This window comes from Podarcis pityusensis (assembly GCF_964106645.2).
Source record: "Podarcis pityusensis genome assembly, chromosome: 8".
Classification (NCBI taxonomy): Eukaryota; Metazoa; Chordata; class Lepidosauria; order Squamata; family Lacertidae; genus Podarcis; species Podarcis pityusensis.
In genome coordinates, this window is record NC_138033.1 from 47,160,629 (window position 1) to 47,175,494 (window position 14,866).

The 14,866-nt window shown below is 48.4% G+C and overlaps 1 protein-coding gene across 1 annotated transcript; it reads left to right on the forward strand.

The window, feature by feature from the left end:
* The first annotated feature begins 10,435 nt into the window (after window positions 1–10,435).
* MARVELD3 (MARVEL domain containing 3) lies at window positions 10,436–13,488 on the forward strand. Its single transcript, XM_081018481.1, has 2 exons — window positions 10,436–10,714; window positions 12,226–13,488. Exons 1-2 carry the CDS (start codon window positions 10,483–10,485, stop codon window positions 12,837–12,839), a joined length of 846 nt encoding a protein of 281 aa, XP_080874607.1. The 5' UTR covers window positions 10,436–10,482; the 3' UTR covers window positions 12,840–13,488.
* Window positions 13,489–14,866: the final 1,378 nt, after the last annotated feature.

Consider the following 14,866-nt stretch of genomic DNA (forward strand, 5'->3'; position numbering starts at 1 on the left):
TCCATGGCCTTGGAGCAGCCAGGTGCCAAGCAAACAACAGGAAGGCTCTCGGATGACTTCAAGGGGTGTCTTTTCACATGTCACCCACTTTTTCAGGTGTCATTCTTACGCAATTGCCAGGAACAGGGCAGGCACCAACCACCTCAGGTTCCCAGCCACTCCTCCGGCTCCACACAGCATAGCAAAAACAAATGTATTCCACATAGTCAGGGATAAAACCGCACAGCCGATTGCTTGGGTGCAGCTAAACACATTCCTTGAATTAGGCACACTGTGTGTATAATTTTGAAAACACAAATTTCCCATGTCACAACACAGATGTCAGATTGAGGGATGTGTGCTTTCCTCAGAAACTCACAGGCTGTTGGCAGGGAGCGGGGAGGACGGTGCTCCACTGAACTTCGTTCTGGACTCTTCTTTCTGCTGTGGTCCCTGTGACTCTTGCTTGGATTCCTTCTCCCCAGTTTACATAACTGCAACTCTGCTCTGCTCCATATAACAGCCCATAGTGAGTTTCCACTGGCTGGAAATTGTTTCTAATGTGGATGGTGTATCTGGATCCTCATCAAAACCATCTGCATTTCAGAGGCTTGTTCCCCACATAGCCAAAATATTTCCCTAAGAACTTTATGCAAAAACCAGGACAACTACTGGGTGTCATTATCATGGTTAAAGTTTTGCCCTTCAATTCCTTGACTGACCTATCTCCCAAAACTTTGAAGGCAGAGAACCACCCCCACCCCCGAAACTGGAATACAGATCCTCTGTCAGAATGGACCACCCTAATATTAGATTGTCCATATTTCCTTTCTTCTTTTTTTAAGTTTAGGAATGGCTAGTTGGTGGAAATTTCCTCTCACGGTATGCAATTGCAGGAAGAAGAAGAAGAGTTTGGATTTGATATCCCGCTTTATCACTACCTGAAGGAGTCTCAAAACGGCTAACGTTCTCCTTTCCCTTCCTCCCCACAACAAACACTCTGTGAGGTGAGTGGGGCTGAGAGACTTCAAAGAAGTGTGACTAGCCCAAGGTCACCCAGCAACTGCATGTGGAGGAGCGGGGAATCGAACCCGGTTCACCAGATTACGAGTCTACTGCTCTTAACCACTACACCACACTGGCTCATGCTGTTGATTGCAGAACAGCCAAGTGTCATTGCAGCTCTTCAAGGCTACTAATCAGAAACTTCCTTCTTGCAGGATCTGCCTCTCATGTTTCCCATTTAGGACATTTGGATCATTAGTGATTAATTTTCTCTTAATTACCATTTGGTATCGCTTCAGCTCCATATAGGTACCAAAGGCTGATCCAGTTGCCATTTTATTTATTTTAATACATTTGCACATGAACTTTACAAAAGCTAGCAAACAATAAAATATTTTAAAAGGAGCATTTAGTTTAAACCAGTCACCACTAAATACAGTAAAGCAGCAGCAACTGCATTACTAATTCACATAAAAAGTCAATAGAAGGCCAAACAAAACAAGAAATGTTTTCAAGAGCCACTTAATGGTGATGACTGAAGAGGCCACCTGTATGATGGTGTCATATGTTGAACTGACAACATCATAGTAGGTAAACATCAGCAAGAATGCCTGAAGCCAATTCCAGACAGGTATTGGGAGAGGAACCTGAAACAGAATGAAAAGTGCAGATTTGCCATGTCAGAAATTACAGGTAAATGTTGAGGACATAGGTTAACCAAAGATGGGCTAATACCTGATGCAACTAAAATCAAAGCCAGCATTGGAATGCTTGGTCCAAAGAATAAGGTTGATGTACAAAGATTTCTAGGAATGGCCAGGATCTAGCAAAGTTTTTTCCAAACATGACAACAGCAATCACAACAGCACGGAAAGAGTTATTGGCTCATGACGCTGCATTTCACTGGATGCCAAACTGCAAAGGAACATTCAGGCAGTTCAAGGGGCTGCTAGAAAAGGCAAAGTGTCATGATTTGAAAGAACCAGCAATAGGGATCATTCTGTGTTGCTGCGGCTGAAAGCCTTGTCTTTTGTACCTGCTCCCCTTCCCAAGCACCAGCAACCACCTTACAGGACTGCACTCAAACATTTGGCTATTAGAAGAAGCATCCACTGCTATTTCATCACCAAAAATGGTAAGTCTGGGGGAGCAAAAAAATACCAAAAAAAAGGAATACCTAATCCTAGAGCAGTATAAACACCAGCAAAAATCACAGCAAGGAGAACAAAATGAAACAGGTGTTCTAAGCAAGTACCCAATGAAAGAGCAATATTTTCACTTGTCATTGGAACATGGGAAGCTGCCTGAGAGTCAGCCCATTGGTCTATCTAGCTCAGTACTGCCTGCAGTTACTGGCAGCAATGGCTCACCAAGTTTCAGGCAGGGAGGTTCTCTCCTACCCCTACCTGGTGATGCTGTAAGGCAGGCTTCCTCGACCTCGGCCCTCCAGATGTTTTTGGCCTACAACTCCCATGATCCCTAGCTAGCAGGACCAGTGGTCAAACATCTATAGGGCCAAGGTTGAGGAAGCCTGCTGTAAGGGATTGAACCTGGGACATTCTACATGTAAAGCAGATGAAAGAAGTTGGGGTGATGTTGGTGGTAGCTGAGTTCCCAGGAAGTGTGTTCCTGAACTTGATAGCCACTACCAAGCAGGTCTTCCTCACATGACCTTCCATCACCTTGAATGAATCTAAGTTAGTTAAGACCATTAGCTTCAGTGGGTCTGCTCAGAGTGGAACTAGCATCAAATACCAACCATTATTTTTGTGCCTTCCTTCCTTGCCCTGCAGCCTTATAATACCAATACCAATACCAATACCAATACCAATACCAATACCAATACCAATACCAATAAATAAATACATAAAAAAGATAGGAAAATATGATAGAAGTTGATGGACTCAAAGGAAGCTGATGTTGTTACAATAACATTGTGCCAATTGCCTATCTCAAAATCAAAAGTTGTGGAATTTCAGAAAGTTCTGCAGATTCTAGGAAGTGTTGTTATGTGCAACCCAATCTCTGAGTGGTAAAGTTTCAGGGGTCCCAACACATACCATGGGTTTGGTTTCTTTGGAATTAAGGCTGCTGTGTGAAGGCTTATTGTGTCTTTGGGATACACAATTTATTTGTACGTATGTGCAGGCAGAGCATAAGGCAGAAGGACTCTAAGCATAAACACTCCAACAGCTCTTGTTCCCCCATTAGGTTTATAGTGTCTGTAGAGATAAATTACAGTGAGGGGGGAAAGTATTTTATCCCCTGCTAAATTTGCCTGTTTGCCCTCTGATGAAGAAATGACCAGTCCATAATTTTAATGGTAGGTTTATTGTAGCTGTGAGAGACAGAATAACAACAGGAAACTGACGAAAGAAGAATGGCAGACAAAATTAATGGACTACGCAGAATTAGATAAAATGACAGGAAGGATCCAAAACCTGCGGGACCAGAGATTTACAGAAGATTGGAAGAAATATACGAACTATTTGAAGAGCAATTGTAATCAACAAATTATGCTAGTAGGACTACAAGACGTTTTGTAAGGAGAAATATATGAAATATTGCAAAGTAGAGAAATAATAGATATATTAGTTATGAGATTTAAATGTAATAGTGAAGGTAAGAAATGTAAATTGTAAAAAGTGAATAGATTGGAAAATTTTCAGATGTGATTGATGGAAGTAAAAAAAATTGTATAAGTTATAAAAATATGTTTAATTACTGTTGAAAATGATATGTTAAAAAACTAATAAAATTTTATATATATATAAAAAAGAATAACAACAGGAAAAACCCCAGAAACCCAGAAGACAAAAGTCAGACATTGATGTGCATTATAATGAGTGAACTAAGTATTTGATCCCCTATCAACCAACCAGTCAGGCTACCTGGTATCTTCACTGTATGTAACGAGCTGAGATTAGAAGCACCTGCTGTAAAGGAGAGGTCTTACCTGTAATCCCAGCTCGTTACAGTACCTGTACAAAAGACACCTGTTGAGAGAAGCAATCAATCCAGCAGATTCCAAACTAGCCACCATGACCAAGACCAAAGAGCTATCCAAGGATGTCAGGGTCAAGATTGTAGACCTGCACAAGGCTGGACTGGGCTACAAGACTATTGCCAAGCAGCTTGGTGAGAAGGTGACAACAGTTGGTGCAATAATTTGCAAATGGAAGAAACACAAAATAACTGTCAACCTCCCTCGGTCTGGGGCTCCATGCAAGATCTCATCTCATGGAGTTGCAATGATCAGGAGAACGGTGATGAAGCAGCCCAGAACTACACAGGGGGAACTTGTCAATGATCTCAGGGCAGCTGGGACCATAGTCACCATGAAAACAGTTGGTAACACACTACGCTGTGAAGGACTGAGATCTTGCGGAGCCCACAAGGTCCCCTTGCTCAAGACAGCACATGTACAGGCCTGTCTGCAGTTTGACAATGCACATCTGAATGACCCAGAGGAGAACTGGGTGAAAGTGTTGTGGTCAGATGAGACCAAAATCGAGCTCTTTGGCATCAACTCAACTTGCCATGTTGGGAGAAGGAAGAATGAAGCCTACGACCCCAAGAACACCATCCGCACTATCAAACATGGAGGGGGACATAATATGCTTTGAGGGTGTTTTTCTGCTAAGGGGACAGGGCACCTTCACTGCATCGAAGGGACAATGGATAGGACCACGTATCGTCAATCTTGGGTGAGCATCTCCTTCCCTTAACCAGGGCATTGAAAATGGGTCAAGGATGGGTATTCCAGCATGACAATGATCCAAAACACACGGCCAAGGCAACAAAGGAGTGGCTTAAGAAGAAGCACATTAAGGTCCTGGAGTGGCCTAGCCAGTCTCCAGACCTTAATCCCATTGAAAATCTGTAGAGGAAGCTGAAGGTTTGAGTAGCTACACATCAGCCTTGAAATCTTAGTGACTTGGAGAGGATCTGCAAAGAGGAGTGGGACGAAATACCTCCTGAGATGTGTGCAAACCTGGTGGCCACCTACAAGAAATGTCTGACCTCTGTAATTGCCAACAAGAATTTTGCCACCAAGTACTAAGTCATCTTTTGCAAAGGGATCAAATACTTATTTCACTCATTATAATGCACACCATTTCTGACTTTTGTCTTCTGGGTTTCTGGGGGTTTTCCTGTTGTTATTTTGTCTCTCACAGCTGCAATAAACCTACCATTAAAATTATGGACTGGCCATTTCTTCGACAGAGGGCAAATGGGCAAATTTAGCAGGGGATCAAATACTTCCCCCCCCTCACTGTAAGTCTCTCTCTCTCCACCCCTGTTCCATGGTAAGATTGGCAGGCTTACTGCCCCTTTCATGGACATGCACCTTACTGACCCCACCTCACACTAGGGCAGGTCATGGAAATCTAAGAAGATGCCCTTTAAACAGGCTGACTGCTGCCCTTCCTTCACCTGCTTGCTACTGAAAGAGTCAGCCAACTTCACATGAAAGGACACTAGAGTGAAAGGAACCATGACTAATTAGGAGAGCTTTCTGCTATAAACATGTTTGCTGATGTTTTAATGATTTTGCTCAGCCTATAGGAAGTAATGTTAAAGTGAAACTGCTGCTTGTTACAACAAATGAGAACTAATGTATCTTAGGAACCCACAGAATGAGCTAAAGTATCTCCAGAGGTTGTGTAATCAAACACTGAAGTCAAGCAGTTTCAGATAAAATACTAGACACCCCCATCCCCATGCACAATGCACTAATGACATTTTGTGACATTCTTGGCAGAGCTGGAAAGGTGCTTATTTTAATGCAAGAGAATATTTTATTTCATAAGAGTTATGGAAGATGTAATGATAGGAAATGGGAATGTGTCTGTTAAGTGGCAGCCTGGAGGAATGAACATGGGGGGCACCAGCTGAGAATGGAGACCAAGGGCAGCCAACGCTTCCCAGAGAGTTCAGTCTGAGCAGGAGTTGCACAAATCATGTTTGTTTTATGCTTCAGTATCATTCAAGTTTGGAACAGCAAATCTTGCAGGGAGCTTCCCACAATGACATTGCTACAAATATGTCCTAACATCCTTTCCACGTGGCACTGCTGCCCAGTCTCCTCCCACTTCCTAAAATCAGGTGCAAGGATGCCAACTATGTGGCACACAAGTTCCTTCTGGCTTTGTCTTTTCAGATCCAGATAACTGCAAAATACCCTGTGCTTTGGTTATACCGGTTTCCACCTTCCCTCTTACAGTTTCATGGAAAATCCCAGCAGCAATCCCTAGCAAGGCCAAGAGGGAGGGACAACACAGCTTTGTTTGTCCAGAGCACGTGATTCATAACTTTGGCTCCAGGCTGCCCTGAGGGTCCAACTAAAGTATCTCTTTCTTGTTCAAAGCCATAGGCCACCACAATTCAATACAAAAATGGTAATACAGAATACATGTGAAAATGCAGGTTTCTTAACACACAGTATTGCATAAAAAACACCTCATGCTTACCGTATTTTTCGCTCTATAACACGCACCTGACCATAACAGCACATAGTTTTTAGAGGAGGAAAACAAGAAAAAAAATTCTGAATGAAACAATGGATGTATCATTTTTGTGCTTCATGCTGTGGCCACAGACATGTGATTTGACGGTGAGTTTGGGGTAGCCCAATGCAAAAATCCTGAGAATCCATGTAGACCTGTGCTTTGTAACCACTTTTTTGCACAATTGCAGCCCTAGGCAACAGTGGGTGCATGATTTTTTTTGGTGCAGGCTGTAGCCATGGACATGCTATGTGATCTGATGGTGAATTTGGGGTGACCCAATGCAAAGATCCTGAGGATCCATGTGGATCCATGCTTTGTAACTATGTTTTTGCACCATTGCAGCCCCAGACAACAGTGGGTGCGTGATTTTTTTGATGCAGGCTGTAGCCGTGGACATGCTATGTGATCTGATGGTGAATTTGGGATGACCCAATGCAAAGATCCTGAGGATCCATGTGGATACGTGCTTTGTAACCATGTTTTAAGTGGGGAGGGAAGAAAAAAAAGACAGAAGGGACAAAGAGCACGAGAGGGGTGTGCAGCTGGCTAACAATGCAGGAGAGGGGTTTAACGGGAGGGAGGAAAGGAAGGCAAAAGTTTCCCCCACCCACCCAAGCCAGCCCTCTCTCTCTGTCTCTCTCCCACCTGCATGTTTTCCGGCTGCCTGCGAGTCCCTAGAATGCTGGACGCAGCAGCAGCAGCATGGAGAGGAGGAGGTGGTGGCTATCGGCTGCGCTCCTAGCCGAAGGAACCTGAACCGGATGGGCTGGAGCCTGCTCGCAATGTGACTAGGAAGGAATTAGAAGGAAGGACGCGATCCTTTCCTTTCCCCTCTGCTTGCCAGGAGGGCAGGGAATTTCCCTGCTCTTTGTTGCATTTGAGCAAACACAGCAACCGAAAACAGAAGAGGGTGGGCAGTAAGACCCTGAGGCAGAATGCAGGAAAGCACCAGCCTCCCCTCCTCCGTGAAGCACTATCTGATTTTTGCCTGATTTTTGCCCCTGCACTCGCGCCAGTCGGCTCCAGGGACCACACATTCGCTCAATAACACGCACAGACATTTCCCCTTACTTTTTAGAAGAAAAAATGTGAGTGTTATAGAGAGAAAAATACGGTAATTTAAGTACAACTTCTCTCAGAAGCAAAGGGGACATGGACCCTCCATATAAACTTGTGCCTACACACTACAAACATAACAAAGCAAAAGCACATCCCATTCACACACAGCCCCCTCCTTTTTTTTTCTGGCTCTTAATTTTCTAGCAGTCAGAGTTCTTTTTGCAACCTAGATGGTAATCAATACACCACTGCCAGCTAGCAATGTACACATCTGTAGGGGAGTGGGGTGGTGATGGTGTTCCAACAGGATACCGGTAATTATTTTGAAGGAGAATTATAAATGAAGGAGTTTTTTTGTTTTCTACACGCTGCCAGACTGGGTGCCCCAATCCAAAACGTGACCATGGTGTCAGGGTAGAGCAGCTTTATCTGTCTGCTCCCTGCTATGGTTCCAATTTGGATTCGGGCCTTGGAAGTTCCCCTACCCAAACACAGGCATGCAGACTGCTGGCTTGAGCATGTGTGTATGCAAATACACCATCTTAATCAAGTCTATACAGGGGACGAAACGGTTAAAGCCCCACATTCCCCACCCACCCACAAGTCCAGGTGGGGCTAGCTGAGGGCAGAGTGAGGTTGGTAGGGTTGCACTCCATTCACCCTAATGGAGCAGCCTCCACCACTCCACTTGGACCTTCTCATTGTGCAAAGCAGAAGTTCTGCCTCTAGAAATGCTGCTTAAAGTACTTCGGTCCCACAAGTCTCCAAGAGATACCTAGATGGACAAAATGCCCCTGAGCAGAAATACAAAGAGTATTTCTTAAGATGCTGAATCAGTGACCACAAATTGCTATGGAGGAGGCCTCCATAAAATGCTAGTACCCAAATGCAAAAGAACCCCTCTTCCTCCCTCATCAAAATAATTCAATGAAGGATTCAGAGCGAAGGGAGAAGTGTATCAGAGCCAAACCTCGCCAGCTTCACCTGAGTGACACCATCTGGCTAGAAAAATGCAATGGGGGGGGGGGGGAGGCAGAAGCACTGGCTGGCCACTAGGTTAGCATTTCCCCAAAGCCCTCAGAACCCAGTTACCAATGGCCAACTCACACACTCCTGAGCCCATGCTTGCCTCACCCTTACCGTGAAGGCATCGTGGAACTTCAGGCCATGGAGAGGAGGCAGGCCTTTGGCATGGCAACCACTTGAAATATAAAGAAGACAGTAAGTGAAAGGTTCCTCCCATCAAGCCATAGTGGCACAATGCTCTCTGCTCTTGCCTACCCTTGAGATACAAGGTGCCTTCAGCCAAGATAATGGTACCTGGGGATGAGAATCTCTCGGGAGAGCCTCTGGTTGAAATTCCAGCCGGAAAGCAGAGGAGGAAGGTGGTGAAGGTGGCAGCCAGGTGGAGGAGAGAACGCAGAAAAGGTCTCCTCCTTGGATGGGCTTCAGTTGCTTTCTAGGGTTTGGCCCAGCTGCATTTGGTGAGAACCCCTGGGATACAAAGACTGTAACTTTTTTTCTGAAATCAGCTTCTGAAATCATGGGACACAGTTATATTGCCCAGATTAGTGGGTTATGTTTGTGTAAGAGAAGACAGAGAGAAAGTAAATCCCTTCCCATTGTTACTTTTGGGTAGAGCAAATGAGTAATTGTTCCATGCTCAAAATAATGAAGGTACCAAAAGTAATTGCATTTTTTGCAGACAGACAGCCTAAACAGGGTCATAAATGAAGTCATGGGGGAGAAGAAGTCTAGCAACTGCAAATACCCATGAGCACTGAATTAAGCCTCCATGTCCAGAGGCCAAATCTGAGCTGCTGTGGGTGGGCAACATCCTGATCCTGCTTGTGGGACTCTCAGTGGTGTCTGACTTGTCATTGTTGGAAACAGGATGCTGGGCTAGAGGGGCTCACCTTGGCCTGATCCACCTGCTGGGCTTCTCTAGTGTCAGGATGGACTCTAACTCCTATCAGCCTCCTCTGGCCAGCATGGCTGATGGTGACAGGGATTTTGTGGTGGGCTGTAGGTTCCTCATCCCTGCCTCCTGCTTTTAGCTGAACAGGTGAATGAATGAATGAATACCGTCAGAACAGAGGATCATCTACCCTCTACTTTAGCTGGCAGCAGCCACGCCCTTCCCATGGGCTTAGACTCTTTCTCTAGTCCTGCTCAACTGGACGTGTAGAGGGTGAGCCATGGATGGACAAGCACTGAGTGGTAGTGGTTCTATTCCTTCCTGCCCTTTGGTTTCTGTGCAGTCCCACAAGAATGAGGAAGGGCTGCACCGGGTCCATTTCTGCACCCCCTGATGCTCAGAATCAACACAAAGCCAGTGAGGGAGACCATCCAAGGCTGAAAAGGGCAGTGCCATCATCAGGGTGCTGAGAAGGATCTCCAATTCTCTCCTTTCCCTCTAATCCTGGATTGTTACCAGAGTCAGGTATGGCCAAGAGTGCCAAGAGACCGCTGCTTAGTGGGGCAGCGCTTGGTTGGGGCAATGGGCGAGCAGCCGAGTTGGGCGGGAGAGGGAGGGGCGCACTTATGGCGGAGAAGCCCTGGCGCCCTTGGACGTCTTTTCCCGCTCCATCCTAAAAAAAGCCATCTTGTGGTGGGACCAGGAAGGCCAGCGGCCACCAGGACCACCGAACATCGGCCCTGGACAGGCAGCAATAGCGGTTTGTCCGGGGACTGCCTTGGGCCTTTCCAGACCCGCCCTGACTTCCTCGACGGCTGCTGGAGAAGCGCCCCTCGGCAAGCGCCGGCAGCGACGAGCCCCCTCTGTCGGGCGGCGGCTCCTAGGCGAGATGGACACCTGCCTCCCACCTACACCAACCCCGGCCAATCTCCGCCCAGGAGGTGGCGTCGCCGCGCTCACCTGGGACGCCCCACCCAGACCTCCCTGCGCGCTACCAGGCTACGAGCCATGGCGGACGCCGGGAGGAGACCCGGGGAGCCGCGGGACTGGCATCAGGACCGGCCGGCGGTGGTGGCGGTAGGAGAGCAGCCGTGGCCGTGGCGGCAGCAGCACCACCAGCAGCACCGCCCCCCTTCCTCCCGAGGCACCACACTGGCCTCTTTGGACGCCCCTGCCGAGGCCCGAGGCGGAGGCGGCCTTCTGGACAAACCGCTATGTCGCGCCCTGTGCACGGCCAGAGGTGAGGGCCCCGGGCCGGGTTAGATGTCCCTACTGGCCCGTGATGGGGTGGGTCAGGGCGTACGATGTCGCCGACACGCCCCCTTCCCCTCGTGGAATGAGGCGCCCGGGCTGCGATGGGGGGGGGGTGCGTTTGTAGCTCCTCCTCCTCCCCCGCCGCTGCCCGCTGGTGAGCTCGGTGTGCGCGAAGCCACTGGCAGCTTCCCCAGATGGGGCGGGCAAAAGGGCTGTTGCCTCGCGGGGACGGGGTGCTTGCCAGCCAGATGCTGCCACCACCCTCTTCGCAGGCTGCCCAAAAGTCGGGAGGGGCAGGCCTGTGCAGCGGCGTAGCGTGGGTTGTCAGCACCGGGGCAAGGCAAATAATTTGCGCCCCCTAACCCGGGGCAATGCAAGTAATTTGCGCCCCCTAACCCCTAACTTGCTGCCGCTGCGAGCTTCTTCTTGCTGCTGCCTGCTCTGGTCTGGTGTGGTTCTCTCCTGCGCTCAGCGCTGCGCTGGGCGGCCGCTGCACTGTCCCTCCCCCAGATAGTCCCTCGCTCTCTCTCCGCACCGCACGCCTGGCACCCACCCCCTCCACAGTGGGCGGCGACCCAGCTGCTCGGATTGGATGCGCACAGCCAGCACTGCAGTGAGAGTGAGTGAGCCAGGTAGGGGCAGAGAGCTGCGAGTGCGAGCGCACCCCCCCCCAGATGTTGCACCCGGTGCGGCCGGCCCCCCCTGCACCCCCCATGCTACTCCACTGGGCCTGTGGCCCCACAGCTTGCTGGCAAGGGCAGTGAGTGAGTGCTGCTCAGCTGTCAATCCTCAGGCCTCTGTGGTCAGCACAAGCTCCCTCCAGGGAGTGGAGTGGCACCCACGAGGCTTGCAGGTCACCCCAGTTTCCTCCCGGCCTAAAAAAGGGGTGAATAAACTTTTTCAGCCCAAAGGCCATATTCCATTCTTGTCAACTTTACAGGGGCCATATGGCCAGTGTGGGTGGGGCAACAAATGTTAATTTATTCACACATCCCTTTCTCCCTGTGTCTCCACCAGGGGAGCAAGATAAATTATCAGAATTCAAGGGGGCATTCTTGCAGCAGGTAAAACACTGCAGGGGCGTGAGGTGAGGCTTGCATGGGGCATGGCCTGGGGAAGTCCCAAAAGCCATGTAGAGGAACCCAGGAAACCATATTTGATGCCTGGGGTTCCCTATCCCTGGTCTTAAACTAAGGGTGAAACATGAGGGGAGCTCTGAGGTCACTACCCCAGGAATGAAAAGTCTTTCAATGTGGCATTGGGGCAGAAGATGCCCTGGTAGAAACAGGGAAGGAAGGATAGTCGCTGCCTGCTCAGATATGCTCCCTTATCCCCAGTAAGATTTGGGATCCAATCTACCCACAAAGCTGACCTCTATGAGTGGGCCTGGAGGGGCCAAGTGCCTTCCCCGTTTCTCCATCTTCCACACAGGCTGAGGGCCCCACAGCACTAGAGAAATGGCACTAACAGCACCCCTCTGCCCTTGCTTCTTCTTAGCCTGCTGCCAACAGCTCCAGCTCCTCCTCTGCATGCTGATTGTCATCTGCAGCTCAGTCTCCTACAATTCGACAGGTGGCTACACTGGTCTTTTCAGTCTGGGGAGCATTTACTACTACCAATACGGCGGGGCCTACAGTGGCCTCAGTGGAGCTGACGGGGAGAAGGCACAGCAGTTGGATGCTCAGTTCCACCAACTCAAGGTGCCACCGGCCCAGGTGGCCATGGCGGTTGGAGGGGCGCTGATGGCCTTTGCCTGCTTCCAGATTGTGGCTAGTCTCTTCCGAGTGCCCTGGCATTGCCCAGCCTGGCTGATAGCGGAGGCCATTCTGGATGTGGCCATTGCAATTGGTCTTGTGCCAGCTTTGTACTTCTACTACCATCGCCTTCACGAGATCTATGCCTCCTCTCTGTGCAAAGAGCGAGAGAACCTCTACCAGAGCAAAGGCTACAGGGGCTTTGGCTGCAGTTTGCATGGAGCAGAGATCGCTGTGGGCTTCTTTGCTGGGGCGGCCATTGTGGCCTTCGCTGTTGCTGTTGTGTTGGCTGTCCGTGGCTTCAAGATTGTCCGGACCCTCCAAGCAAAACCATCATCACACAGCTATGAGCCCTAGCTTGGCCTCTGCTGCCTGAGTTGAAGGGAGAGCAGGATGGAGCAGCATATTAAGCCAAGCTAAGCAGTGCCTTTGAACCATGTACAGTGGTGGCAGTGATCACTTTCTGTCTAAACCCTACCTTCACAGTTTTGTAAACATTCTCCAAGCTCCTATTTCTTTCCCATCATACATACCGATGCAAAGTCTAGCAAGACTACTCCCTGCTCCTCTTTAATATAGAACGTCACCTGTAATGGCAAGAAGACCAACTTGGTCCCATCACCAACCAGCACTTGATTTCTTCCCTCTGCATTCCTTTTTCCTTTCTGATCATGCCCTTAGAGTAAGACTGTTGACCAGAGACTTTCAATATATGCCTTGGGGCAAAGTGCCATCTTGTTGGTACCCCCAGAAAAAACTCCAGTCCTCTTATAGAAAGCAAAATCTGTGTCTTTTTCCACCCACCCCTTCTTACAATGCCAGAGAAAACGTTTTTCATTCCTTCTTCCATTCACCTCATTGAGCTGCTTCCTTCATGAGGAAGTTACACATTTGCCTTGAAGGCAAATGCTTCTACTAGATGTTCTGTGCAGTCTTGTTTCAAATTGTTTTCATTATGGAATATAGTACTTTTGTACAATAATAAAACCACTACCTTGGTAATTCACTTTAAATGCGTATGTCAAAAGACACTAGAGATCTTGGACTTCCTTGCTTTGGGTTTGCTGCATTTGACCGCCTCAATGTAGAGAAGCATCTCCCCCCCCCTCTCTCTCTCACACACACACAAAAAAAACACCTGCCAGTGATGTGCAGTGATGAGGCGGAAGAGGGAACTCATCCTCCAAGCAAAAGCCAGCTCACTTCCAAGGGGTGCATTTAACTGCATTTCAAGCAATACACACAGAAGAACTGCAACACCTTGGAACACCTACATTCCCTGAGGTCCTATTTAACTGAGCATTTAGTACTCTCTTCCTTGAAACTCTAGAGCTTTTTTGGCACATTACACCAACATTCTCTCAACAGCTCATAGAAGGCTGCCTCCCAAAGCCTGGCAGTTACTGTGGTCCCAAAGGACAATTCTGCATATCCAAAAACATTTGTCCAATAAAACTTTTTCTGTAGCTTAGTCCCACGCCCACCCCTCAGAAAGGAAGGCGAGATTTGAGAAACCTTTGAAGGAAGAGCTGGGAAACAGGGGCCTTCCAGATGTAGTTTGCCCATCAGCCCCAGGCAACGTGCTAAATGGTCAAGGATGATGATTCTAGTACAGCAACATCTGGAAGGCCATTGCTTTAATGTGACAATTTATAAGCAATACCCAACCCAGTAGGACTGCCACCCTCTGCTATACCTACTTTAAGGGCCAGAAAGCACAATTATTGTAGGAATTGTGTTTTTCAACCTATTTGTACCCTGCCTCCTGCAGGCATAGAGGTATCCTATACTCAATGTGCAACACCTCAAGTTAGACTGGGGTTTAGGTACCAGCCTGTGTTAACAAAAGAGCAACATAGTTAAGTTATTCCACATAGGCTCTCCCTTCACAATAAGTCTGGACCTTCTTCCAGGGAGAGGGAGAGGAAGATGGGCCACTGTGTAAAAAGATCCTTCAGCTGAGGGGCAGGGATGCTCAACTCCCAGCTCCCATCATCCTCAACACCTAGATGGCCACAGGTTCAATTGCTTCAGACAGCGTAGCCCATGATAAAGGCAGCTGTAGAGTTCACAGGTGGGTCATATCTCATTTCCAGCAGTCATCAGAGCTCCTGGCTGCCTCTTACAAGGGAAGGAGATGGTGGAGTGGTTAAAGCAGTGGTTTTCAACCAGTGTGCTATGGCACCGTGGGGTGCCTTGAATGATGGTAAGGGGTGCCGTGGGCAACACTGGCCTTTGTCCCTCTTTCCTTCCCTCCCTCCTCTGATGCCCTCTTGCGTTTCTGCCTCCCAAAGCCTTGCACAGCTGTTTGTTGCAGCAGCTCCCCAGGTGAATGCTGCCTCTGGGGCTAGCTAGGAGGTGCTTCCCAGGCCTTTGTGGGGCAG